General features: G+C 41.4%; 1 protein-coding gene, 1 long non-coding RNA gene and 1 other non-coding gene across 4 annotated transcripts in view; 1 reads left to right on the plus strand and 2 right to left on the minus strand.

The window, feature by feature from the left end:
* Window positions 1-3568: 3568 nt before the first annotated feature.
* LOC109548165 (uncharacterized) lies at window positions 3569-24904 on the plus strand. The gene is made up of 4 exons (XR_002174173.3): window positions 3569-3747; window positions 4381-4610; window positions 6360-6436; window positions 22646-24904. It is a non-coding gene; the product is annotated as an uncharacterized lncRNA (long non-coding RNA).
* Window positions 7962-26371, minus strand: part of SAR1B (secretion associated Ras related GTPase 1B) — a 31388-nt gene continuing 12978 nt past the window's right edge. For both annotated transcript variants that reach the window (XM_019924435.3, XM_019924436.3), the window contains 5 exons: window positions 24784-24903; window positions 17112-17177; window positions 15546-15649; window positions 14372-14503; window positions 7962-12918 (listed from right to left, as the gene is read on the minus strand). In XM_019924435.3, coding sequence (XP_019779994.1) covers window positions 12802-12918; window positions 14372-14503; window positions 15546-15649; window positions 17112-17177; window positions 24784-24903 — 539 coding nt within the window. In that variant the 3' untranslated portion in view covers window positions 7962-12801. The remainder of the gene's footprint in view (window positions 12919-14371; window positions 14504-15545; window positions 15650-17111; window positions 17178-24783; window positions 24904-26371) is intronic.
* On the minus strand, window positions 23186-23292 carry LOC117312060 (U6 spliceosomal RNA). Its single transcript, XR_004526228.1, has one exon. It is a non-coding gene; the product is annotated as a U6 spliceosomal RNA (small nuclear RNA).

The following is a 26371-nucleotide window of genomic DNA, read 5'->3' on the forward strand; positions in this document are numbered from 1 at the left end:
CTGGCTGGTGTGAGGCTCTGTTGCACCGGGGGCGGGGGGTAGAGGTTCGCTGAAACAGCGAGTGTTCCCTGGCTGTCCGAAGGGACGTAGCAAGTGCTCAGTAGGCACCGGGGCTGGGCATATTTCATTTTCTCCTCACTGCTTTCATCCCCTGGAGTTCAGAGTGGATGATGGAGCTTCGCAAAGCCACACCCCTGCTAAGAGGTGAAGTTCAGGGTTCAAGTCGGGACCCCTTGAGCCGCCTACCTGGGGCAGTGGAAAGGTTTGGGAGGAAACTCAGGCCTCTGTCCCTAGATCAGGAAAGGCTTTTGCCCAGGCTTGTTTTTCACTCATTATTTCCTGAGTACTTACTCCGGACCAGGCTCTGTAAAGTACGGGGAATGTAGCCACCATCCATCTCTGCCCTGGGGCAGCTCACAGACCAGCAGGGACACAATGAGGGAACTGGGAGGTACTATGGAGGCCTGGGCTGATTGGACAGGGGTGCATTCAGGTTACTCTGAGGAAGCAACACTGTTCGTTCATGCATGCATTCATTCATTCACTTGACAGCCTACTGAGCATACGTCTCATTCTGCCAGTGTGCTGGGTCGCACACTGGATGGCACCAGGACCCTGCCCTCCCGGAGCTTTCAGACTTCCAGGCGTCGTAGACTTGAAGAATAACTAGCTGCTCGCCCAAGGGGAGCTGGCTGGGAGGAAGGGACAACAAGCGCTCTGGGCAGAGGGCTCGGCAAGCGCAAAGATGGATTAAGCTACGTGCAGAGGGGTTTTGAACCTCCTCTGAGAGCCCAAGGGGAGGCTGTGTGGAAAGGGGCTTGAATTGCGACTCAAGGAATCTAGCTCCTGGGGCCGCTGGCTTAGTTGTTAACCACGGAGAACTGCCCCATTTCCTCACTGATGCAGTAGAAGGTAAGTCCCCGAGGGCACCTCCAGATCCAAAGTTCTGTGATTCCCCCCGATGCAGAAAAGTGATGGAAAGAAACCCGGGGTGAGTGTATGTGCTTTGAATGCCTATGGAGGGAGGTGTCCCTCACTGAGGGGCCACATCCCTGCTGCTGGAACCTGGGAACCCTGTCTGACAGAGCTGTGTGGGTTCTTTCAGGGCACCCAGCTGAGAGTGAGAAGGGCTCACTCAGCATCCTCAACCGCAGTCAGCATGAGGTGCTGGTGGATCAGCCCCAGGGTTGAGGGGGCTCCTGCTCGGCCAGCCCCCCTAGCTGTGGTTTGGGGCTGTCAGCTCTCTGGGCCAGCTGCCCTGGGCTCGGCACCCCAGCCTCTCCCTCCTCCCAAATCCAGGCCCACCTGACCACAGTGCTCCAGAAGAGTGATGCAGGGGCTCCGTGGCCAGGCCTGCAGCTGCAAAGCTGTGGGGCAGGAGAGGTCAAGGTACCTGTGGGTCCAAAGCAGCAATGTGCAGTAGAAATAAAGTGTGAGCCACATATGTAATTCTAGTAGCCACATTTCTAACAAGTAAAAAGAAACAGGTAAAATGAATTTTCATAACGTATTTTATTTAATGCATTATATCCAAACTATGATCACTTGAACCTGTAATCAATATAAAGTAATTACTAATGAGCCAATGGCACAGGAATCCGAAGGGAGGCCAGGTGTCCACTCCCGCCATTTCGTTCATGCACACATGGATTCAGCACTCACGGGGCATCAGCTGCTGGGCCCTGAGGACTCTGGGATGACCACATGCCCCTCTGCAGAGACCAGGCCAGTGTGGGAGACAAACTTTAATCCGATAGTCCCAAAAGCATGTGCAATGACACACAGACTGCACGGCAGCGGGGAGGGACTCTCGTGCCCACCCTGAACTTGCCTTGTTCTTGTGAAACTCCTGCAGGGTAAGATCTGGGACGCCATCTGCTGCCCAGCCCTGATGCCGGATGATATGTGGGTTTTTTGCCACAATTTTTTTAAAAAAAGAATACTATATAGGAAAAAAAGAAAGTAACCCTGCTACATTTAATAATGTATGACTGCTTTGCTGCAACAACAAACACAATGTTAAGGAAAAAGAAGCCATTCTAAAACATTAAAAAGAAAAAAGAGGGGATTCCCTGGCGGTCTAGTGGTTAGGTCTTTGTGCTCTCACTGCCGGGGGGCCCGGCTACGATCCCGGGTTGGGGAACTATGATCTCGCAAGCTGTGCAGTGCGGCCAAAAAAATTTTGTTAATTAAAAAAATTTTAATTTTAAAAATTAAAAACAAAAAGAGTTCACATTGGGCCTCTCTGCCTTTCCTAGAGCACCCATGACTCCCCTGGGACCCCCAACTCAAACTCAAGTCTTCTTTTTACCCAACCCTCACAGTTTTTTGCACAGCACTGTAGGAAAATATGTCTGACCCAGGCTGAGGAAACCAGGGTTCTACTCTTCTCTCTGCCGTTGACTTGATGTACCTCAGTTTTCCCATCTGTAAAATGGGAGAAGAGGTTGGGGATACTGCTTTCTCTAGGTCCTGGGAGGAGGGTCCATGGTCAGAGGATGTGGTCAGTGAGGATCAGGTCAGAGTCTGCCGGGGCCCTTCATTTTACCTTAAGGCCAGCTAGGTGAGGTGGGGCTGGCTGGCAGAGGGGGTTACATGAGCCTCCAGACTGAACTTGGACAGAGCAAGAGCAGGAAGACGCTGCAGGCTTTCACACAATCAGAATGCCATCATGGGCCCCGATTCATCTGTCACCAGGTGAGGGGTCAGTAGGAGCATAGCATTAGCCATAGGTGTGATCATGAGGTGAGACACAAGGTCCGGTTGGGACGGTAACAGGGTTAAGCACTGAGCAGGGCCTGCAGGCACTGGAAGGAAGGTGAGGTGTCCATCCTCCAGGCTTGGGTATGGGGCCGAGGCCTCGCTGGCAGGGCTTGGGGGGGGGGGCACTCTGTGATTTGGGTGACAGCAATTGTAGGGTGGGTTTGTCCAGGTCTAGGGGTTTGGGTTCAGTGGGCAATTCCCCCTTATTCTCCCTCCATCCTCAGTTAACATTAGCTAACTGTGGCCGTTCAGGTCCAGAGAATTCATCCATGAACACACCACAAAGGAGAAAGTGACTAGAAATGGATTCTTGTGGGCCTTATGGTAATGGAGAATTAGGGACTGTGTTTTGGCCCTTTGGGCCTCAGTTTCCTCACCTGTCAAATGAGGATGAGAGTTCCTACTGGGCCCACCATGCCGGGAGGCTGAGAGTCACAAAGTGGGCATGGATGTGAAGGGAACAGAATGAGGAACCACTGACTGGGTGAGGGGAGGGGGAACAGCGGTTTAGGCAGAGGGCGCTCTAACGCTGGCAGACTGACCAGAGGCCAGGAGGCCAGAGGGATTTGTTTACTGAGTCCCGGAATCCTAGGGGCGAAGCCCCGCTGTTTACAAGTTCTCACGGCTCTTCCTATGCCCAAGCAGGACACCTGTGGTCTGGGGGCAGGGCAGGGACTGGCCACGTGCGGCCTGGGCGGGGCCGGCTAAGGGCGGGTTGTAAGCACCAGGTGTTCATCAGGGAAGCCACTCACGTGATGCCTGTGCCAGTCAGCTGCCTATGCCTGAGAAACACCCACCTTCCCAGCATTCCCGGTTCCTCGGTGGCCTTCCTGAAACCTTGTAACCCAGGAGGCCCGAGGTAGCTGAATTCCTCCTGTCCGGCACCCTCACCCTCTTTTGCAAAGAAGGAACGTTCCATTGCTGGGGACTGAATGTTGGGAGCAACACGAAACTCGGAAGAGCACCAGGGTTTGCAGAAGCCAAGTAAGAAAAGTGACTCAGCAAAATAAACCATCACCTGTGGATATTCTGAACTGCTATCTTGGGACGCTGGGTGATTGCCTGGTTCTGGCGACAGGTGCTTGGTATACAAAACTTTGTTTCCCACACGCCAGCTGTAATATTCATGCTCATCAGCTTACAGAAGGAAGCCTAGGAGGCTTGGGAAGGAGCTGCCATGGACGGGCCTGATAGCTGCCTCGTCCAACGTAAGACTCATAAATGGGTTCACGGCCAAGGGAGCAGTGTGCCCTGTAGGGACGTCAGGAACCAGAGGGGATGCTTAAATCTTAGGGACCCCTCTGCCCTCCAGGAGCACATCCTTCTGGTCAAGAAAGTGTATGGGACCAGTACCAACCTGCACCGTAAGTCCTGGGTCCTACCTGGCCCTCATCTGAGGAGCCGCATCTGGGTGATAGGACCTCAGTGTTTAGCGGGGTGGGGGGCGTGAAAGCATGTCTTCTCCACCACCTTCTCTAGGACAGCCTCTGAATTGTAGTGACAGAGAGCCTGTCACTTTATAAGCAACCCACTGCTAAGCCATCTGTATTAAATTAAAAAATGTCTTCCTTAAATTCAACTGTAACTGTCACCCTGAAACAATGTTTCTGTTCACAGGCTGTTCTGAGCCCGGGAGCCACAGAGGTCAAGTCCAGTCCAGTGTTCGCTGGGCAGCCCTTGGGCTGTGTGATGAGTTAGGACACCCTGCCCACCTGACTTTTCAAGTTCAGGACTTTTCTAGGGGATTAGAAGGCAGGGTGCTCCCCTCATCTACTTCTATTACGCTTCTCCTGCTCGATGGATGGAACCACCAGATCCCCACACTGTGCAGGCAAAGCCAGTCCCAGGTAAGAGGTGCATGGAGAGGGGGGTCAGAGAGGGACAGATGTGGTCTCAGCTCCCCACTCCCAGCAGTACCCTCAGGGAGCCCCACTCCCTCAGCCCGATGTCTTGTAGGTTGTGTAGCTGTGTGAACAGCTCCAGCTTGTGTTTTATTTTGACCTCAAACATGTGTCTTCCCTGTTGTCAGCGCCACACATTCTGGTGCACATGCTCAGTGTGGCATTTTGGGGATACATGTCTGTCCAGATGTTCTCAGCTTCAAATAGTGTATCCTGATCTGATGGCCCCCTGAGCAGGCTCCCCTGGTGGATCCCCAGCTCCTGCCTTGGGCTGGAAAACATGGTCATACGTCATAAAATGTTGGTTTCGGAATCAGTGTTAGAAGTAGCCTACTTACCATGACAGGTGAGAAGCAGGTTGAAAGATGAGAGGGATCAGCCCCGCTCTTCTGCCTCCTCCTCAGTTCAGGCCTCATGTTCTCATCTTTCCCTCCACTGACATTTCCATCTAAGATGCTCTCCACGCAGCACCTCTTCAGGCTCTGGGCTCTACCGGCCCCAAATCACAGCGTGCCCTTTTCTGCCGTGCCTCTGTCATCGCCGTGCTGTCTGCTCGCACTGTTCTCTCACCCCTTCTCCACTAACCAGTTTATACACCTTCAAGATTCAGCTCTGGTGCCCCTTTTCTAGAAACCTCGATGGGGTTTGGGGGCCTTTCCCTTTTGCCTTCCATGGTGCCTTGGGTAGATCTCTGCCCCTTTTTCATCATTCCATGCTAGTCCCCAGCAGGCAGGTGTTGAGGAAATTCCTGCTGACTGACTGGTGGAAAGGCAGACAGAAAGTAAGGCCAAATGTCCCAACCTGAATCCAATACCAGCACAATACTTGCAAAGTCCCTGGTGATAACGGTTTTCCACACGTAAGGTTTTGTATATGCGAGAGAGAAAAAAAGAGAGAACCTGGTGAGCAGGGACCCCGCCTCCTACTTTGCCCAGCCCAGCCCTGCGTGTGGAGTGGTGGGCAAAGGCTACCCACATACCAGGTAATCAGAAGGGTCAGGCACTGCTTCTCCAAAGACGCAAGGCAAATTGAGGCCCCAGAGAATCCGAGAGGGGTCCCCATGCCACCCGACTGCCAGAGGCCTGTGGATTCTGAACCTGGCCCCAAATAGAAGCTGAGGTGGAAAAAGACTCAGACTGTTCTCTAAATATCTTTGTGCCACTGCCATCTGCTGCAGTCGGGAAAGAAAGCAGCGTCGCGTGGTTTCCTTCAGGAGCTGTCAGAGCTGTGTCCCCATGCAGTAGAGCCCCTAGTTGTAAATGAGCTCTGGGGCCCAGAACAGGGCTGGAACTCTCCTGTTCTGCCCCTTACCCAAAGAGGGGCTCTTGGCCATTCAGGTCTCGAAAGTGAAGTCCCTAGAATGGAGGAACGTCAACATGCGTTTCTCCAGACTGCAATCAATCTGGCGTGGCTTCCCAACCAAGAGGTGGATCTAGAGAGCTCAACCCAAACCCAAGGGCCAGGAGAAAACCCTAAAAACGGTGCTGTAACTCGGTAATGTGTATAATCTCTAGTTTCTGAGATTTTGCTAATCCCGGATGAAATGAGACTACAATTCCACTGATGAGGGTCACATTCAGTTCCTTTTAGCTCAAGACAGTAGTAAACCAAAATCTCCATTTTTGACCCCCAGGTGTTTCTCTGTCCACCTGTACCTCACCTCCAATTATTTCTTCCCTTTGTTTATTTTACCAGCCATGAAACGTGACACCTGTGAAGATTCTGACTGGAGGACTGTTACCCATTAACCCAGGCCCTTTCAATACAATCAGGTAAGAAAGCGCTTCAGTCTTCTTTTTGCAACATTACCAGCGTGTTCGTAGTGGCATAGTGCCATCACTGAAGTCATAGTGACTTTAATAAACATGTTAAATGGTTCACCATAGTGCCCCCAATCAAAATCCACATTCCAAAGTGAGGCTTCCTTTGTTTACTAAATAATGGCCAGAAAATTACAGTCTTGGTGTCTGATTTTAAATAAATTGAGTTAAGAGGCTTTGTAAACACAGGCTCTGACCTTTGTCAATTAACTGAATCCCCAGTTGAACCCTTTATAAGGGACGCAGCAGAAACAGGGCCTGTTCTAGGACCTTTGTTAATCATCAGGTTTCTAAGCTGTTGTTCTCACCTTTCAATTAGGAGGATGGTGGCCACCACCCAAAGGGCTTCTTTTACAGTTTCCTAGTTCCTCTATTCCCAAAAAGGTGTTTTTCACACTCTTTTGGGGGCTATGACATTGCATTACTTGTAGCTTTAGAACAAATATCAGATAGTCTAGTGGGATATTATATAGCTAAATTCAAGAAAATGAGCTAAATAAACTGGACTTTATTTTCTTAGCATTTACCCCTTCAGTGCATTCACTACCTACCTATTAGTTTCAGTTCAACAAATAACTTGAGTCCATACTAAATCTCTATTTGATGGACCCAACTGTAATAGAATCATGATTGTTTAAGAGTTAGCATAAAGCTTGATGTCCTGCACACTGTTAGTGGGAAGGTTAAAGGGATGGCTGTAGAAAGGTTTTATATTTGGGTTTAAGTCTCAAAAGTAGCTTGATAACCCTTAACAAAATGATAAAATTTTTCATTCGAGTCACCTGAGGAGTTGAAAAACGTCTGCATCCTGAGGGCAGCCTGGGCTTTGGGTGATTCTGAATTGCAGCCAAGGTTGAGAACCACGGACTACAGGTTACACTGACATAGGATTTACTAATAAATGAATTCTCAGGGGGAAAAAAAAGATACATTTTTTTCTTCCCTGATTGGCCAATGACCATTTAGTGTTACTAGTATTTAGTGTTATATTACTGTTTTTCCTAAATGAAAATCCACACACTTTGGCACCAGGAAAACCTGAGAACCTTGTTGAAGATTTGGATTTCTGCCCTCCACCCCACCCCGGATTTACTGAATCACAATATTTGGTGGGATATTTTTTCTTGTGTGTTTTAAAGCCAGCTCCCCCCGCCCCCCCGCCCCCGGACACACACACAGGAGATTCTGATGCATACTAAAGCTAGAGAACCTTGATGTAGATAAAACCAACCAGCTGCCTTATTTTTCACATTTCAATGGACTTGGCATTGTGTAAGTCCTACTACAGTGTGCCCATGAGTTGTTTTCAGTCTTACAAGGCAAATTAGGCCTCGGTACTTAATTTAAGCAAAGGTTCCTTGGAATCCTTGTACAAAGGGTACATTCTATAATCTTAATAATTTCGAAGTCCAAGAAATTTCTAATAAGCACAATGAAAATTACAATTGGATGGTAAAAATGGGACTTGACACCAGAGTGTTTCAAAGACCAGGTAATCATTTTATTTTTCTATTCCTGACACTCAAATTCATAGGGGGTGAAAAGACAATAGAACATAATCAAAATAACACACAAACACAATTCAAGGACATTTAACCAACTATTATAGCTGTTCTTTGTAAAATATATAAAGGTAAACAAACATCTTTATATAAATTAATGCTTAACAATCTGTATACACTGTAAAACAATTGTTAAAATTCACACTAAGATGCTAGTGCAAGCAGTGGTGTACAAAAGTGCAAACAAGGTTAGTGATGGAAAACTTATCACCGACTTACCACTTCAACATACTCTGCATTCAGTCAAATACTGAAGGCCTCACCATGGAAAACACTTTGATCACTTTTAAAGTTATGTGACTACATTCACCCTGAGTGCTCTTGCCTCAGTATGGCAACTGATTATGAGTTCAGGTTAGGAGCAGCACCAGGGAATCCAGAAACCCATGTGAAGTTGGCCATTCTGATGTGAATCTTCATACTTGATAATGAAAACAATTTCAAGGACAGCTTGTATGTCAAAAACTGTAGAACTGTCACCTCCCTCGACCCTCAAATATTTAAAACTAAAATTAAATCTAATTCCCCCGCTTCATTTAAAATACATGCTGAAGAATTCATCCACTCCAGTGTGGCTTTTCCACAGAAAATAATTCTGCATGAAATCACTCAAAAGCCTTTCCCATTTCTGTCCTAAAATCTATTTGGGGTGCGGGCACTCCTGAAACAAAGTTTACTTTGGATAAATTTGCTTTACTGTGATTACTTTGGACTCTGTTTAAAAGTGTGGTCAAAGCCCAGAACAATCAATCAGAGGTACTAAATATATTAGCTACTTAATGTTCCAAATTATGAGGACAAAAATTAGTTCAAAATTGCATCTTCAACAGACTCTGTAGACTCCCTTTATACTCGGGGATCTTTTTATCCAGGTGTGGGCTGGGGTATGTGAGGGGTAATGGTTCCAGGGTTCAAGAGTAGAAACATGGTTTTAACAAAATTCCAATCACTTTACACAGAGGCACAGTCCCTATATTTTTAAGAGCTTGTTCTCTTTCTTTTCTTTTTCCTCTTTTTCTTTTTTTTTTGGTTAAAAAGCACTAATTTGCATTTCAAAAGGATAATGATGGAAATGACCAGAAACATAAATATGGAGCTTTGAGAATTTAGTCCTTAATTGAAGATATACTGTTTTCTGAACTCTCAACTATTCATTACAAAAAAAAAATTTAATGTTTATAGAAAATCTTTAATTCCCTATTAATTTTGCATCCAGAAGTTTATATTTGCTAATCTCTACTTTTTTCATGCTCTCTTGGAGACTTTTTGAAGCTTCACCAACTTTTACATACGTTTAAAATGATTCAAACAGGGACTTCCCTGGCAGTCTCCACGATTCCAATGCAGGGGACACGGTGATCCCTGGTCGGGGAACTAAGATCCCGCATGCTGCATGGCACGGCCAGAAAAAAAAAAAATCCAAACCATATACTCTAAATAAAATCAACACAAGATTTTCTGAGAGACTTCCTTTTATATTAGCTATTTTCAGTGTACTCTGGTCAAAATTTATTTGGCAATAGAAGTCTTGCAAACTTCAGTCCTGTAAGTGACTAAGACTGAAATGCTACGTTGAGCCACATACCAAGTACAGTTTCAGAAAATGTAAACCTGTCTCCTGAAACTCTCAAATCATGTCAACTAGAGGTATTCTGTTTTTAATGATGGAACTTGTGAAAATGCTGGGTTAATTAAATCATTTTGCAGAAGGCAAGAAACACTATTATCAAATATTACTCTATTTTAATGATTTACAAGTAACTTACATGCTGGAAAGCGCTACACAGAAGTGTGAGCCAGTTGAAAACTAAAGAAAAGAAATGTTCTGTGTATACATTGTAAACCACAGTAAATTTGTATATGTACACAGGCACACAAAACTAAAATTTAGATCTATGCAGGCAGTATCTGAATTCATACTTCTTTGGCACTCAAAGATACTGGGTCAACTAAGCCAATGGTGAAGAATATTTTTTCATATGCTTTAGGAAATATCTGTGCCCCAATTTTTAAAAATGCTATAATCTTCAATCTAAAAATTCACCAAGATAAACTGGAATCCATCAATTTAAACAGTTACACAAAAGTATAATTAACAGCAGTCATTGAAACAGGTGTTGAGGTTGAGAAGCTCTTCTTTAAAAATACAAAAGCCAGCTGAGACCCTCTATTTTTAGTTTTGGACTTAAGATTTTAAAACATCTTTTGAACACTTCCTGATTTATATGGAATCCAATCTTAACTTGTATACAACAGTGTTAATTACATTTTCACACTCTACAGTGGGAGGAACAAAATTAACCTATGTCCCCAATACTACCATTTACCCAAAAACTACACCGCAAATGTGCACACTTGCACAGGCACATACAGAGTATATGTTTTCCCCATGTGCTTTTACTGCTTCTTGGCATTCTCTTAACTTGCTTCTCCTGAAGGAAGCAGTGACTTAGTGTATATGCTCTGAGGAGCTCTCAGAACTAGATGGGATGCCCAATGGCTGGGGAACTCTGAGGCCCATCTCCCTGGAGCTGGCAGGAAACTGCAGCTTCATTTCCAGAGGTTCAGGCCATAAGACTCTTACATCATTGGGAAAATATCCACAGTTTAGTGTGGTCCACAAAGTGACTTTGTTCCTTTGATCCCAGTGACAGACCTAGAATGAGAGCTCTGGAACAATATATTTTGTACCAGAAAGCAAATCCCCTCTAGAGAAACCACTAAGCTTTTTCCTTTATACCAATTTATAACACAAATAATTAACTTCTCAATGATCACAATAGATACTAGGAAATACTTGAAGAAAGGCATGTCCCTGTAAATATTGAAAAGATACCATCAACAAGAGGCAATTACTTTTAATAAGGCTTAGTTCTGTCTGGTCAAGACGTTAAAAATGAGTACTTTAAACATATCTGGCAGAATAAACCAAGAGACTGAAATGTCATTTGCTACTTTTCCCATGGTGCTACTGATGTTTCTAGGCAGGGAGAAAGCATTCTATTTTCATTTAGAAGGAAACTGAAAGTGAAATAGAATAGGTGAATTCCTAAGACCAAATGTCATGGTGAAATGACCTTGTTGGTTTAGCCAACTGGTAATTCCTTCCAGGCATATCCTTCAATCCTTATTTGCTTCATATATTACATTATTGATGACAGAAAGGACTACAGTAACTCTGATTTGGACAATAGCTAGAGAAAAACACTGATTCTGATATTAAAATTACTCTTGATGGAATTGGAGCAATCTATTCTCAATGGAATTGGTTAAATGTACTACAAAACCTTGGTTTATGACCAAGAGAGGAAACCTTAAGCTTGACAGTCTTTAAAAATAAATATTTGGCACTTGTCTTTCAGCGAATTATGGGAATCTCTGACATATGGAAAAAAAGAACTCAATTTCTTAGGAAATTAAAATGCTTTAAAAAGCTAACTAAAATCTTACTAGAAAGCCTGTCAATGAGGTTTGCAGACACTATCGCATGGCAAGAATTGTATCTAAAAACAAAAGCCTTTTGTGCTATAAAGTGAGAGCTAGCTGAGAATAAAAAAAAAGAAAATTAAATACATGGATTCATTTTCTTTCCACCAAGAAATAAAATACGCCAAAAATGCAAAAGAGCTGAAGGACAGGAGCAAAATCCCCAAATATCTCAGTGACAAATGAAGGAGAATAGGCTCTTTTTCCTCAGATGCACGCCTCCACAATGAGACTGTGCACAAGACCCTACTTGTCGTTTGCCCTGGAGAGTACCATTAAGTATAAAGAGACTGGGGAGTACCTCTAAATGTGGGGAGACTGGTGCCTGTCACTACTTTTGGTGAAGAGGCACAGAATACCAAACCAGTAAGATGGAGCACTTCAGAATGAGACAACTGGAATGGGCCTATCAAACCAAAAATTAACCTTGGGTTGTACCAGAAGATGTGCTTTTCTGCAGAAGGCCGATCCCACAGGGACTAGGACATGGACCCCATCAGCATTGGCAATGGTAGTGTTACAGATAAAAATACACATGATTCAGAGATAAATGTGGTATAAGGTACAACCAAACACAACTTGTCTCCTGGAAAATGCAAAAGCCTCTAGGAACTTAAGCATTATTCTAAATATTCTGAAGCAGTCTCCTTTCCCAGTCACCCCCTCATATAGATAATAGTAAACATACAAAATTTCAGAGCATACTAGCCAGATAAGACACATTAAGACGAAACATTTGCCCAATAAGGATGCCAAACATTAGGGTTTGCTTTATTGCATGACGTTTGCCTAAGAAAAAATAATGAAAACTGTAAGGCATCATGCAGTCATCAATAAGCTAATTGTTAACTGTTCACTTAAGATAGGTGGACACATAATCTAAAATTAAAAAACTAGTTCCAAAAAAGTACATAAAAAGTTTAACATGATGAACTTTTAAATATGGTTTACATTTGTAGTTTCATATTGTTAAAAAGTGCTTCAAAGGTAGTCTGGAAAGTTGCTCTTTAAAAATGGTGCTGGGGGTAATGTCAGATTATAAACTAAATTCTAATTATTTTAATGGAATTAGAAAGCTACATTGTGATATTCAGCTTACTTGAATCAGTCTTCAATTCTCACTCAAATTAGGTTGATAAGATATTAATAATCTAAAAAACATCGGTTTTCTAACCAACAAAAGTCTATTGAATTCAAGTTATACATGTCGAGTGATCAAATCTCTGAGTAGGCCTGAATGGTGAGACCCTGAACCGATGCGGGCTGGTGTTAATCAATGTACTGAGCCATCCAGCGGAAGCCTTCTCCATAACCTTGTCTTTTGAGCACACTACACATAAAAACTTCTAAGGGCCGGGCATTCAGTTCTTTCAGAGATACACTGCCCTAGAAGAGAAGATAGACATTATGTTGAATGACCCCTTAATGAAATAAAAGCTCCACTCCCCAGGAGAACTGCAGCTTGTACATCTTAGAACAAAGGGTGACTGTGATAAAGCCACGGCTGTTTGGCATCCAAGTACCCTCCCCTAAACGCACAGGACGTCTCCTCTCACTCTACTGGAGGACAGGATGTCTGCTCAGTGGGACAGAGGTGAGCTTGTGAGGCACACAGAATGAAAATAATCTGTGACTTAGAAAAAATTCAAGTTACCTGGGACAACTGGCTTCACTTATATTAAAAACAAACATTCTCTGAGTAGGTTTATGACTAAACAAGGCATTTCTTAAAATTAATGTGGAGCAGGGACTTCCCTGGCAGTCCAGTGGGTAAGACTCTGAGCTCCCAATGTGGGGGGCGCCAGTTCGACCCCTGGTTGGGGAACTAGGATCCCACATGCAATGCAGCATGGCAAAAAAAAAAAAATGTGCAGTTATTAAAAAGAAGAAACAGAAAATAGACCAAAGTCTACCATATCTAACATAAGAGTCTCCTTCCATAGGCTGCAATATTTCTCTACTCTGGGATTTTTCAATACTAAGGTCCTTCCCCAAAACAAATACTAGTAAAAATGAATGCAAAAATAATGTGTCTTAAAGCTTATTATAAATCATATGTTCAGAAAACCCCAACACTGTTATGGCCAAGTTTACATTTTATTTTTATCTGTGGTGAACTCTTAAACACTGAACTGAGGGCCTAAATACACTACTGGTATGCTTAAACATTCAAGTATATTATTTAGTGGCTAATTCTGAAAAATTATGACAAATAAAACTTTGAAAGCTTTCATTTAGTTTCTCATAAGCATAGGCTTTGACTTTTTTTTTTTTGTGTGGTACGTGGGACTCTCACTGTCGTGGCCTCTCCCGTTGCGGAGCACAGGCTCCAGACGCGCAGGCTCAGTGGCCATGGCTCACGGGCCCGGCCGCTCCGCGGCATGTGGGATCTTCCCGGACCGGGGCACGAACCCGTGTTCCCTGCATCGGCAGGCGGACTCTCAACCACTGCGCCACCAGGGAAGCCCGTAGGCTTTGACATTTTTGATATCACCAAGAAAAGGTTTCATTTCATTCAGTGGTAGAAAGAAAATAAATGAGGACATTAAAAAAAGACCCAAATGTATAAATGACAGTTTTTAAGGAAAAAAAATGAAAATGGGCTTATGAGGTAGGACAATAATAATTTAAAGACATCTGGTTATACACCTGAAACTAGTATAATGTTGTATGTCAACTATACCCCAATTTAAAAAAAAAAAGCCAAGACTGTACCAATTAAACTGATAAGAATAGTGTGGGAACACACTATTTCAGAAGATTAAAAAAAAATAAAATAAAAAGATATTTGTACTACTGAATGAAATATTCACACTTGTCAAAATTTTTTTTTTTTTACCTTTCCTGTTGTCTGACCATATAAACCAAACATCTCTCGCAACCTCTCTTCACTGATGGCTTCAGGTCTGTCAATCTTATTTCCAAGAATCAGTATAGGCACATTAGCAACAGTTTCATCTGTCATTAGTGACTGAAAAACAAAACAAAACAAAACGAACGACAAGATGTTGATATGAAACCATCTAAAGGTTCATTGTGACAAGCTACCAAATGGGCATCAAGGACTCATTCTCTATCATACCCGTCAGTCTGGCTTTCTTTGGCAAACTCTCCCTACATTTTAAAGTGAGCTCAACAAACCCAAAGCTCAATTCTTCTGCCTCCCTAAGTCTCCTTCTGTAAATGCTCACTCTGTGAATAGACCCAACACTTTGAAGCATGCAGACCTGGTTTCATTTCTAGTTCTGCTGCTTTTGAGTTGTGAGATCTTACACAAATAAGGCTCATTGAAGTTCAAAGAGAATTTGCAATAGTACCACCTACCTTATGGAGTTAATTTGAGAATTAAATGAGGTAATATGCACAGTGCCGGGCACAAAGTAGGAACTCAGGAATTCCCTGACCCTGTTCTAAGACCAGAGACTATCTGGACTTTTCCACATGAATAAGTACTTGTTTGCTTGCTCTAGGCAGAGGCATGGCCAGGTCAACCTTCCATCAAATCATGGACCTGCTTGTGGACCCAGATCTAGCACTGACCTTGCCTACTGCTTCTGAGCCCCTTTATGAAGCATGTGACCTGGGAGACGGGAGAGGAGGTGGCTACACATGGCCCTGATCACTCCTGGGAGCGGTGACAAAGATAGCATGTTATGCCATTTCCAGGTTCTGGCTAACTCCTGAAGAAACCAGCATCCTAGGAGGACCAGGGGCTTCAGATCAAGCCACTACAGGAATGTAGCAGACATGAAATATACTACAAGGGCACACTCTGCACAGAGTGAACCCAAGCCTTCAGGAAGGAAGTCTGCATTAGTACCTCCTCAATAGCTACAATTACTCCAAGCTACTCCCTCTACATTCTAAGTAGAATAATCTCAGAACTCCACAAATTGTCAGGAGTTACATCAGAGGCTGCAAAAAAGCCACACTCTGATACCTACATATCCAGCCTATTTCCTCAGGCTTACCACAGTGATTCAACTATGTTTAGTTTTAATTATTTAACTTACATCAAGTTCTTCTTTTGATTCTAACAGCCTTTCATGGTCTGCACAATCCACCAGAAATACAATGCCATTGATAGCAGGCAGGTAGTTTTTCCACACTCTTCGAGCTAATAAAAACAATCAGGAGTTAGATTTTATTTGCTGGTCAAACCTAGCAGATAGTTTGAGGCAAGAGTCCAACAAGATATCAAGTGTAATTATCCCTTAGCTGCTGCTACTTCATTATATACTCAAGTCAATCTTTCACCCAATATTGCCAAAATCTTTCCAGGTGACCAAAGAAGAAATAACAGGTTTTCCTTGATTGTGGGCAAGTCAAATACTTCACTCTGCCCCAATTTTCCTATGTTAGAAGAAGAATTAATATTTGCTACTAATGGACAAGGATGCACATTAAGTTCATTGGAGGGACCACTACGATTTCTTATATGCAGTATTCATTTTTTTGACATTCCTAGTTTATCAGTTTTTTGCCAGTGATAAATCTGGAGTCAGTGACAGAAGGAAATTAGTATCGGGTACAGACTTGTTAAGTTAAAATAATAAACTGTTCTACTCATAACAGAAATTAAAGTTTATGAAACCATTAGGGTAATTTTTGCCATGACATTCTCTTTAGAGGGGAAAACAGTTTTGGGGGTACCCTAGGGGAAGGTAACTTTATTTTCTGACTTCAGTTTTATAATATACCTTAAAATAATACAGAAATGAAGTCTCAAACTCCATTAGGTTCTAAATCTAATGATTATATTCCAGGAATTAGTTTATGTATATTTTAAACAATTGATATATGTCTCAAATGTGCTTTCACTAGCCACAGGCTTTGTAATATTCATTATTTATGAATTACCATGTGGTGGATACTGCTAAGTCCTTTTGGGGATATTAAAAAATAACTAGGATTTCAGTCCCATTAAGTTTAGTAGAGGAAATAAGACAGTCGTTCCACACTTGCAGATATGTATACAAACGCACTAATTGCTACGTAAGTATAGTTGAGAGCACTCCCAGCTGGGAGTGGCTTCTCAGGGGAGGCAGCGGGACTTACACTGGGCCCTGAAGGTGGGTTACCTATGTGCAGATGGGGATGGCATAAGCACAGAGGTGGGAGAACACCAAGATGGTTTGGTTTGGTTGGAGTAAAGAGAATGGGAAAGGGTATAGTGGGAAATAAAGACTCAAAAAGTAAAGTGCGATCAGATCATAGAGATCCTGAATGCCAGGTCAGTGAGTTTGGCCTTTATTTTATAGGTAATGAGTTAGCCACTGAAGGTTTTTCATACAGAGCAATAACATATTCATAACATGATTACGACAGTAAGCGAAAGGGGGACTGGAGCAGGGAAAGAATGGAGGCTAAATTTTACTCATATGCTTTACCACCAAAAGCAATTCAGACTTAAATTGGAGTACCATGAAAATCATCCTTTGCATTTAAAGCATTTATCTAGGGGTAATAACTCCTAAATTTTAAGTCTACTCTGGCTTTCTTTGAATAGAATGAGGTTTCATGCACTGGAACATAATGGTCACATTTTTATTAAATAAAACAAAGCAATAGAATCTCACCTTGAACATGTCCACCCAGATCAAAAGTTGTAAATGTCATGCCAGCAATGGTTAGTTCTTCTGACGCTAAATAATAATACAAAATATTTTAACAACATGAAGATTAGACATCCATTCCTGGTATATATTGCCACTTAAAGTTTGATTTACTTTAATTGCAAATAAGGTCAACTCAAAAAGCAATTCTCTGTTGTAACTACTATATTCCCTTTCATATTGCCAATATAATGCACGTAAATGGTAATATTCATTTCTAGTATTCACTACCCACCACAAATCCAACACTTACTTATTTTTCCTTCTCTATCCTGCTGAAATTGACAATTATTTACTGTGAATTCAAGTGACTGCTCCAACCTAATAATTTTTCCTGTAATTCATCTTAAACGATAAAGGTGAAATAACAGTATTCTCTCATGGCTGTCATATTTCACAGGTGACAGTCTTTAATGACAAACACAATTATAATAAAAAATTTGGCTATTATTTCTTCAAATATTTTTTCTGCTCCCTTCCTTCCCCTTCTGGGACTTCAATGAGAGGTTTGCTAGACTACTTAATATTGTCCCACAAGTCACTGAGGCTCCGTTGATTTTTTTTTTTCAGTCATTTTTCTCTGTGTTTCTTTTAGTTTCTATTGCATTGACTTAAGTTCACTGGTCTTTCCTTCTGCAGTATTGGCACTAATTTGCTATTAATCCTTGGGACTTCCCTGGTGGTCCAGTGGTTAAGATCTGTGTTCCACTGCAGGGGTGCGGGTTCAACCCCTGGTCGGGGAACTAAGATTCCACATGCCGTGCAGTGTGGGACACCCTCCACCCCACAAAAAAAATTGCTATTAATCCTATCTAGTGAAAATTTCATTTCAGATATTTTATTTTTCTTTTCTATAAGTTCCATTTGGTTCTGTCTTATATCTTCCATTTCTCTCCTCATTATGTTCATGTTCCCCTTAAATCCTTTTTTTTTTTTTTTTTTTTTTTTTTTTTGCAGTATGCGGGCCTCTCACTGCCGTGGCCTCTCCCGCCGCGGAGCACAGGCTCCGGGCGCGCAGGCTCAGCGGCCATGGCTCACGGGCCCAGCCGCTCCGCGGCATGTGGGATCTTCCCGGACCGGGGCACGAACCCGTGTCCCCTGCATCGACAGGCGGACTCCCAACCACTGCGCCACCAGGGCAGCCCTGCAGATCGGTTTTTAAGTTTTGTAGGGCAGACCTAAGTAGCCTTTACTTTGGAGCTACTTTAGCCCCATTACTAAGATATGATCCTTTGGAGTATTCAACAATGTCTCTCCTTTTTGGCTGGTGCGAACTTGGATTCCCGGCCCCATGTGAGCTCTGGGAATTATTTGGCTAACAACTCCACTATAACTGTTCTTCCAGAAATTATTCTTTGACTGGCCATGTGTATTTCACTCTATGTATGCACAGATCAGTAATCAGCCATGAAAATATCTGGAGTTCTGGGATTTACCTGGTGGTCCAGTGGTTAAGGCTCCATGCTTCTACTGCAGGGGGCCCATGTTTGATCCCTGGTCAGGGAACTAGATCCCGAATGCATGCCACAACTAAGAGTTCGCATGCCACAACTAACACCCGGCGCAGCCTAAATAAATAAATATATATTTTTAATTTCTGGAGTTCCTTCTCTGCAGAGCTCCTTCCTCTGTGGTAATCTGCCCAGCAAATTCTAGTCACCTCAGCCTCCCCAAATTCTGGTCTCTGTCTCCTCAACTCAGTAAGACTACTAGGTTGTTTGGGTTTCCTCTCCCTACACCATGATCTGAAAATTACCTCCTGTGATAAAACTTGAAAAGAGAAGCATTTGTTTTTCTTCTCTCAGGAATCATAGCCCTGTGCTATGTTGTAGTAGATATTTTTGTCCAGTTTTCTAGTCATTTACAGTGGGATGGTAATTCCAGACTCTGTTATTCCCTCATGGCCAAAAGCAGAAGACCCCCTACAATTACAATGAAAGGTTCAGTATAATTGTTAACTATTCAATATAACTATGAGACCCCAGAGTAGTTTATCTTGCTAAAAAATTCTGTATGAAGACTGCCAACTGAATGAATAAGTAATACAATTTGTGTTCAAAGCATGATCCTTTCCATAAGGAAAAGATAATGCTTGGATGTGGTTGGCAAACTACCCTATGGTTACAATCCCCAGTACACTCGTGCTTTCTAAAAGAAGTCCCAATTTGATTAAGATACAGAACACTGTTAACATCCCAGCAAGTTCCCTCTTGCCCCTTCCCAGTCTACACCTCCACTCCCAGAAGCAAGCACTGATCTGAATTCTATCACCACAGGTTTGTTTTGCCTGTTTTAGAATTTTATATAAATGGTATCATATAGTACATAAATTCTGTGACCAGCCTCTTCCATGCAATATAATATGCATCATATGTATCAGCAGTTTATGCCTCTTTCTTGTTGAGTAGAATCCCATTGTTTATCCATTCTTTTTTTGAAGGACATCTGAGCTGTTTCCAGTTTGGGACTACTACAGATAAATAAAACTGGTATAATAAACATTCTTGGATGAGAATTTTGGTGAACACGTTTTTCATTTCTCCTAGATAAATACCTAGCAATAGAACTGCCAGATCATAGGGTAGATATATGTTACCTTTTTCACATATGCTTTTTCTTTTTAAATGTTTATTGGAGTATAGTTGACTTGCAATGTTGTGCTAGTTTCAGGTGTACAGCAAAGTGAATCAGTTATACGTATATACCCATTCTTTTTCAGATTCTTTTTTTTTAAAGATTTTTTAAAGATTTATTTATCTATTTAAAAGATTTATTATTTATTAATTTATTTTGGCTGTGCCAGGTCTTAGTTGCAGCACATGGGATCTTCGTTACCGCATGTGGGATCTTTAGTTGTGGCATGCAGGATCATTTGTTGCGGTATGCAGACTTCTTAGTTGTGGGATCTAGTTCCCTGACCAGGGATCGAACCCGGGCCCCCTGCACTGGGAACATGGAATCTTACCCACTGGACCACTAGGGAAGTTCCTATTTATTTATTTATTTTGGTTGAGCTGGGTCTTAGCTGAGGCACATGTGACCTTCGTTGCCGTGTGCGGGATCTTTAGTTCTGGCATGCGGAATCTTTCACTGCGGCATTTGAACTCTTAGTTGCGGCAGGCATATGGGATCTAGTTCCCTGAACAGGGATTGAACCCAGGCCTCCTGTGTTGGGAGCGAGGCATCTTAGCTACTGGACCACCAGGGAAGTTCCCAAATTCTTTTCCCATATAGGTTATTACAGGATATTGAGTAGAGTTCCCTGTTAGTTATCTATTTTTTTAAATTTCTTTTTAAAAAATTAATTTATTTTTATTTTTGGCTGCATTGGGTCTTCATTGCTGCACGCGGGCTTTCTTTAGTTGCGGTGATTGGGGACTAATCTTCGTTGCGGTGCATGGGCTTCTCTTGTTGCGGAGCACAGGCTCTAGGCACGTGGGCTTCAGTAATTGTGGCACGCGGGCTTAGTAGTTGTGGCTCGCGGGCTCTAGAGCGCAGGCTCAGTAGTTGTGGCTCACGGGCTTAGTTGCTACGCGGCATGTGGGATCTTCCCGGACAAGAGCTCGAACCTGTGTCCCCTGCATTGGCAGGCAGATTCTTTTTGTTTTTTTTTGAATTTTATTTTATTTTATTTTTTATACAGCAGGTTCTTATTCGTTTTCCATTTTATACACATCAGTGTATACATGTCAATCCCAATCTCCCAATTCATCACACCTTCCCGCCCTCCGGCCGCCACTTCCCCGCCTTGGTATCCATACGTTTGTCCTCTACATCTGTGTCTTTATTTCTGCCCTGCAAACTGGTTCATCTGTACCATTCTTCTAGGTTCCACATATATGCGTTAATGTACAATATTTGTTTTTCTCTTTCTGACTTACTTCACTCTGTATGACAGTCTCTAGATCCATCCACGCCTCTACAAATGACCCAATTTCGTTCCTTTTTATGGCTGAGTAATATTCCATTGTATTTATGTACCACATCTTCTTTATCCATTCGTCTGTCGATGGGCATTTAGGTTGCTTCCATGACCTGGCTATTGTAAATAGTGCTGCATTGAAGATTGGGGTGCATGTGTCTTTTTGAATTATGGTTTTCTCTGGGTATATGCCCAGTAGTGGGACTGCTGTGTCATATGCTGATTCTAGTTTTAGTTTTTTAAGGAACCTCCATACTGTTCTCCATAGTGGCTGTATCAATTTACATTCCCACCAACAGTGCAAGAAGGTTCCCTTTTCTCCACACCCTCTCCAGCATTTGTTGTTTGTAGATTTTCTGGTGATGCCCGTTCTAACTGGTGTGAGGTGATACCTCACTGTAGTTTTGATTTGCATTTCTCTAATAATTAGTGATGTTGAGCAGCTTTTCATGTGCTTCTTGGCCATCTGTATGTCTTCTTTGGAGAAATGTCTGTGTAGGTCTTCTGCCCATTTTTTGATTGGGTTGCTTGTTTTTTTAATATTGAGCTGGCAGTGGGATTCTTAACCACTGCACCACCAGGGAAGTCCATAGTTATCTATTTTATATATAGTAGTGTGTATATGTTAATCCCAATCTCCTAATTTATCACTTCCCCCCACGTTTCCCCTTTGGTAACCATAAGTTTGATTGCAAGATCTGTGAGTCTGTTTCTGGTTTGTAAATAAGTTCGTTTGTATCATTTTTAAATTAGATAGATTCCACATATAAGTGATATCATATGATATTTGTCTTTGTCTGACTTTACTTCACTTAGTAGGATAATCTCTAGGTCCATCCATGCTGCTGCAAATGGCATTATTTTGTTCTTTTTTATGGCTAAGTAATATTCCACTGTATATATGTACCACATCTTCTTTATCCATTCCTCTATCGATGGACATTTAAATTGCTTCCATGTCTTGGCTATTGTAAATAGTGCTGCAATGAACATTCAGGTTCATGTATCTTTTTGGATTATGGTTTTCTCTGGATATATGCCCAGGAGTGGGATTGCTGGATCATACAGTAGTTCTATATTTAGTTTTTTAAGAAACCTCCATACTGTCCTCCATAGTGGCTGTACCAATTTACATTCCCACCAACAGTGCAAGAGGGTTCCCTTTTCTCCACACCCTCTCCAGCTCTTATTGTTTGTAGATATTTGATGATGGCTATTCTGACCAGTGTGAGGTGATATGTCATTGTAGTTTTGACTTGCATTTCTCTAATAATTAGTAATGTTGAACATCTTTTCTTGGGCTTTTTGACCATCTGTCTGTCTTCTTTGGAGAAATGTCCATTTAGATCTTCTGCCAATTTTTTGATTGGGTTGTTTGTTTTTATGATACTGAGTGGCATGAGCTGTTTATATATTCTGGAGATTAATCCCTTGTTGGTCTCTTCATTTGCAAATACTTTCTCCCATTCTGTGGGTTGTCTTTTTGTTTTATTTATGGTTTCCTTTGCTGTGCAAAAGCTTTTACACTTAATTAGGTCCCATTTGTTTATTTTTGTTTTTATTTTCATTACTCTAGGAGGTGAATCAAAAAAGATATTGTGGGACTTCCCTCGTGGTGCAGTGGTTAAGAATCTGCCTGCCAATGCAGGGGACATGGGTTTGAGCCCTGGTCCGGGAAGATCCCACATGCTGTGGAGCAGCTAAGCCCGTGAGCCACAACTACTGAGCCTGAGCTCTAGAGCCCGCAAGCCACAGCTACTGAGCCCGCGAGCCACAACTACTGAAGCCTGCACACCCTAGAGCCTGTGCTCCGCAACAAGAGAAGCCACTGCAATGAGAAGCCCATGCACTGCAAATAAAGAGTAGCCCCCACTCGCCACAACTAGAGAAAGCCTGCGTGTAGCAACAAAGACCCAACACAGCCAAAAATAAATTAATTAATTAAAAAAAAGATATTGCTGAGATTTATGTCAGAGAGTGTTCTGCCTATGTTTTTCTCTAAGAGTTTTATAGTATCCAGCCTTACATTTAGGTCTTTAACCATCTTGAGTTTATTTTTGTGTATAATGTTAGAGAGTATTTTTAGTTTCATTCTTAAAAATATGCAATGCAAAAAAAAAATATGGAATGCTTCACGAATTTGTGTGTCATTCTTGTGCAGGGGCCATGCTAATCTTCTCTGTATCATTCCAATTTTAGTATATGTGCTGCCGAAGTGAGTACACACGTTTTTTGATTAATTGAAAAATATTAGTTGAAATGAATGTGAGCCACAGGAAGGTTGAGATAGCATCTGTTTTGTGCCACTGCTTTTACTCCTAGTACTTAGAACAATGTCTGCCATAGAGCAGGTGCTCAAAAAATATTTGTTAAATAAATTAAAAAGGGCAACATCATAAAATTTTTTAAATGACTTACACCTAATATAAGACCACTGTGTAATCTCTTCCATTTCTATTGCTTTTGCAGATAATTTTGTATACTCAATTTCACCATGATCATTTTTCTTTAATAGTATTGTTCTTGTATCAGAATCTTATTTGTCAAGCCCCACTTTCCTCTCCTAATATAAAAAAAAAAGTATCAATTTTACAAAATCTTCCTTTTCCAACTTCACTCACTAACAGCTTTAGAGATAAAATGGTAATTTGTTTTGCTCTATTTTCCTTCTTTGTTCATTGTATATTTACTGAACTAAATTAACTATCATATTATCTACTTTTTAGTCCAGTTCTCAATTTTATACTCATTATTAAGGCCAACACTCATTATTTCATAATTAATCTATGGATTAACTTATCTTTAAACTCTCTGTGTACTTGATTCATCATCTTTTCAACAGTAAAAGTAAGTTCACAGGTATTTTAAGATTAGATTTGTTTCTAATAATTTTATCACTTTAACATTAACTTTACTTTCTCAAACAGTACCTATTACATAACCTTATATACAGGATGATACGTATTAAGTGATTTATAGAATCATTATTAATGTCTTTCAGGTAGCCTTTCTAAAAGGAAGCACAGTAAATTATTTTTTAATTATTTTAAAACTTTCTAGGGAATTCCCTGGCCGTCCAGTGGTTACAACTCGGTGCTTTCACTGCCGTGGGCCCAGGTTCAGTCCCTGGTTGGGGAACTAAGACCCTGCAAGCCATGGGGTGTGGCCAAAAAGAACACCAAAAACCAAAAACCTTTCTATAAGTGTATCAATACATGCCCTGTTTTTTTGAATAATTCTATGGTCTTTATATTAGAAATAGTTCAGGTTGTTAGGACTGGAAAAATAACTGGTTAACAAGTTGAGAGCTACCAGCAAAGTATAAGACTATAATCTGTCCACTGAATAATGATTAAAATAGTACAGTTCTAAAATTTGAAAGAAATTTAGGTTATGTAACAAGCTAATGGTGACTATTTATAACCTAAGCAATATGTTGTTGAATATCATATCATAATCCCTGAGGCAATAACTTTTTAATTCCTCTAGCTGGACAATGGTATACTAACTTATACGAAGATATGAGTATTATTTCAAGATCTAAATATACTCCCTAGAGTTGGGTCACTTATTATTTACTATACTATTTTAAGAACAGGTGAAATGACCTGATCATAATTTATCCACCATAAAAACAAACAAAACCTTTTGGTTAGGGCCTATGAATTGGTATCACTTGATCAAGTAATATATTGTGTGGGAGAATATACTTACTGGGGTGTAACGTTGGGACATGTTGTCCAAGTCTATCATCTTTTAGCATGTGTAGCAATGTTGTTTTTCCCGCATTATCCAATCCAAGAAATACCAATTTACCAGTTTTCTTATATAATCCTGCAAAATAAGAGCTATGATTAGTCAAAGTGATATCTGACAGACTACACAAATAAAATGACTTTAAAAAGAAGTATAATATAATATTCACAATTTAGTTATTTAGATACTTTTCCTAATTACCCCAGATTTTTGATAAAGAAACATTAACCTTTTGAACTTTTAATATTTTATAAATTGGCCTGAAAAGGCTTGGATATCTAACCTATTTTTAGTTTTGAAGAGCTATTTTAAATTTATTATGATTTGGGAAGTCAAATCATTATAAAACTAAACTTTGCCCCGATCAATAAATGTGTGTGTGACCTAAACTTATCTTGCAATGCCAGAATGCCAATTCCCTTGACAATTTATCTTAAATCCTCTTTTATTTTATTTTAGTTTATCCCTTGATAAATATCTGTGTCCTCTACTAGAGAAACACTCATAAAATACTTGACATCATGTATTTATGAAACTAGACCAAAAGAAAAATTAAAGAGTATTTTTCTACAGATAAAAATAAATTAACCATTTTTGACAATAAAAATTACAGTGAGTTTTTTTCAGTAAAAAAGTTTAGTTCACTGTCAAATTTCCCTGAGAATAAGGTTAAACTATTCACATGATTGCATAACACTAAGCAACAACATAAATATCCAAGCACATAATTTTAAATATATCAGTCAAGCATTGATGGATAAAGGGATAAACAGATAAAGACAGCATTGACCAATTTACAGTAGACTGGCATTTACTGCAAAGTTCCATATTGAGGTGTGTGTGTGTGTGTGTGTGTGTGTGTGTGTGTATGTATTTTAAAGACTTTTCTTAGAGCACTTTTAGGTTTACAACAAAACTGAAAGGAACGTACAGAGATTTCCCATATACCTCTGTCCCAACACATACATATCCTCCCCCAAGAGGATAAAAGCTTAATGACACATATTCAACAGTATACAGAGTATTTTCACCGCCCTAAAAAGTCCTCTGTGCTCTGCCTATACATCCCATCCCACCCAAGGCCCAGCAACCAGTGATCTTTTTATTGTCTCCATATTTTTGCCTCTTCTAGAATGTCATAGAATGTCATGTAGTTGGAATCACTCAGTATGTAGCCTTTTCAGATTGGCTTCTTTCACTCAGTAATATGCATTTTAGTTTCTTCCATGTATTTTCATGGCTTGATAGTCCATTTCTTTTTAGTGCTGAATAATATTCCATTGTCTGGCTATACCATAGTTTATCCATTCACCCACTAGAGGACATCTTGGTTGCTTCCAAGTTTTGGCAGTTATGACTAAAGCTGCCTCAAACACCTGTGTGCAGGTTTTCGGGTGGGCGTAGGTTTTCAGGTGGATGTAAGTTTTCAACTCCTTTGGGTAAATACCAAGGACCACAATTGCTGGATTGAATGGTAAGAGTATGTTTAGTTTTATAAGAAACCAACGAACTGTCTTCCGAAGTGGCTGTACCATTTTTCATTCCC

The sequence above is a fragment of the Tursiops truncatus genome, chromosome 3, assembly GCF_011762595.2.
Source record: "Tursiops truncatus isolate mTurTru1 chromosome 3, mTurTru1.mat.Y, whole genome shotgun sequence".
NCBI classification, from domain to species: Eukaryota; Metazoa; Chordata; class Mammalia; order Artiodactyla; family Delphinidae; genus Tursiops; species Tursiops truncatus.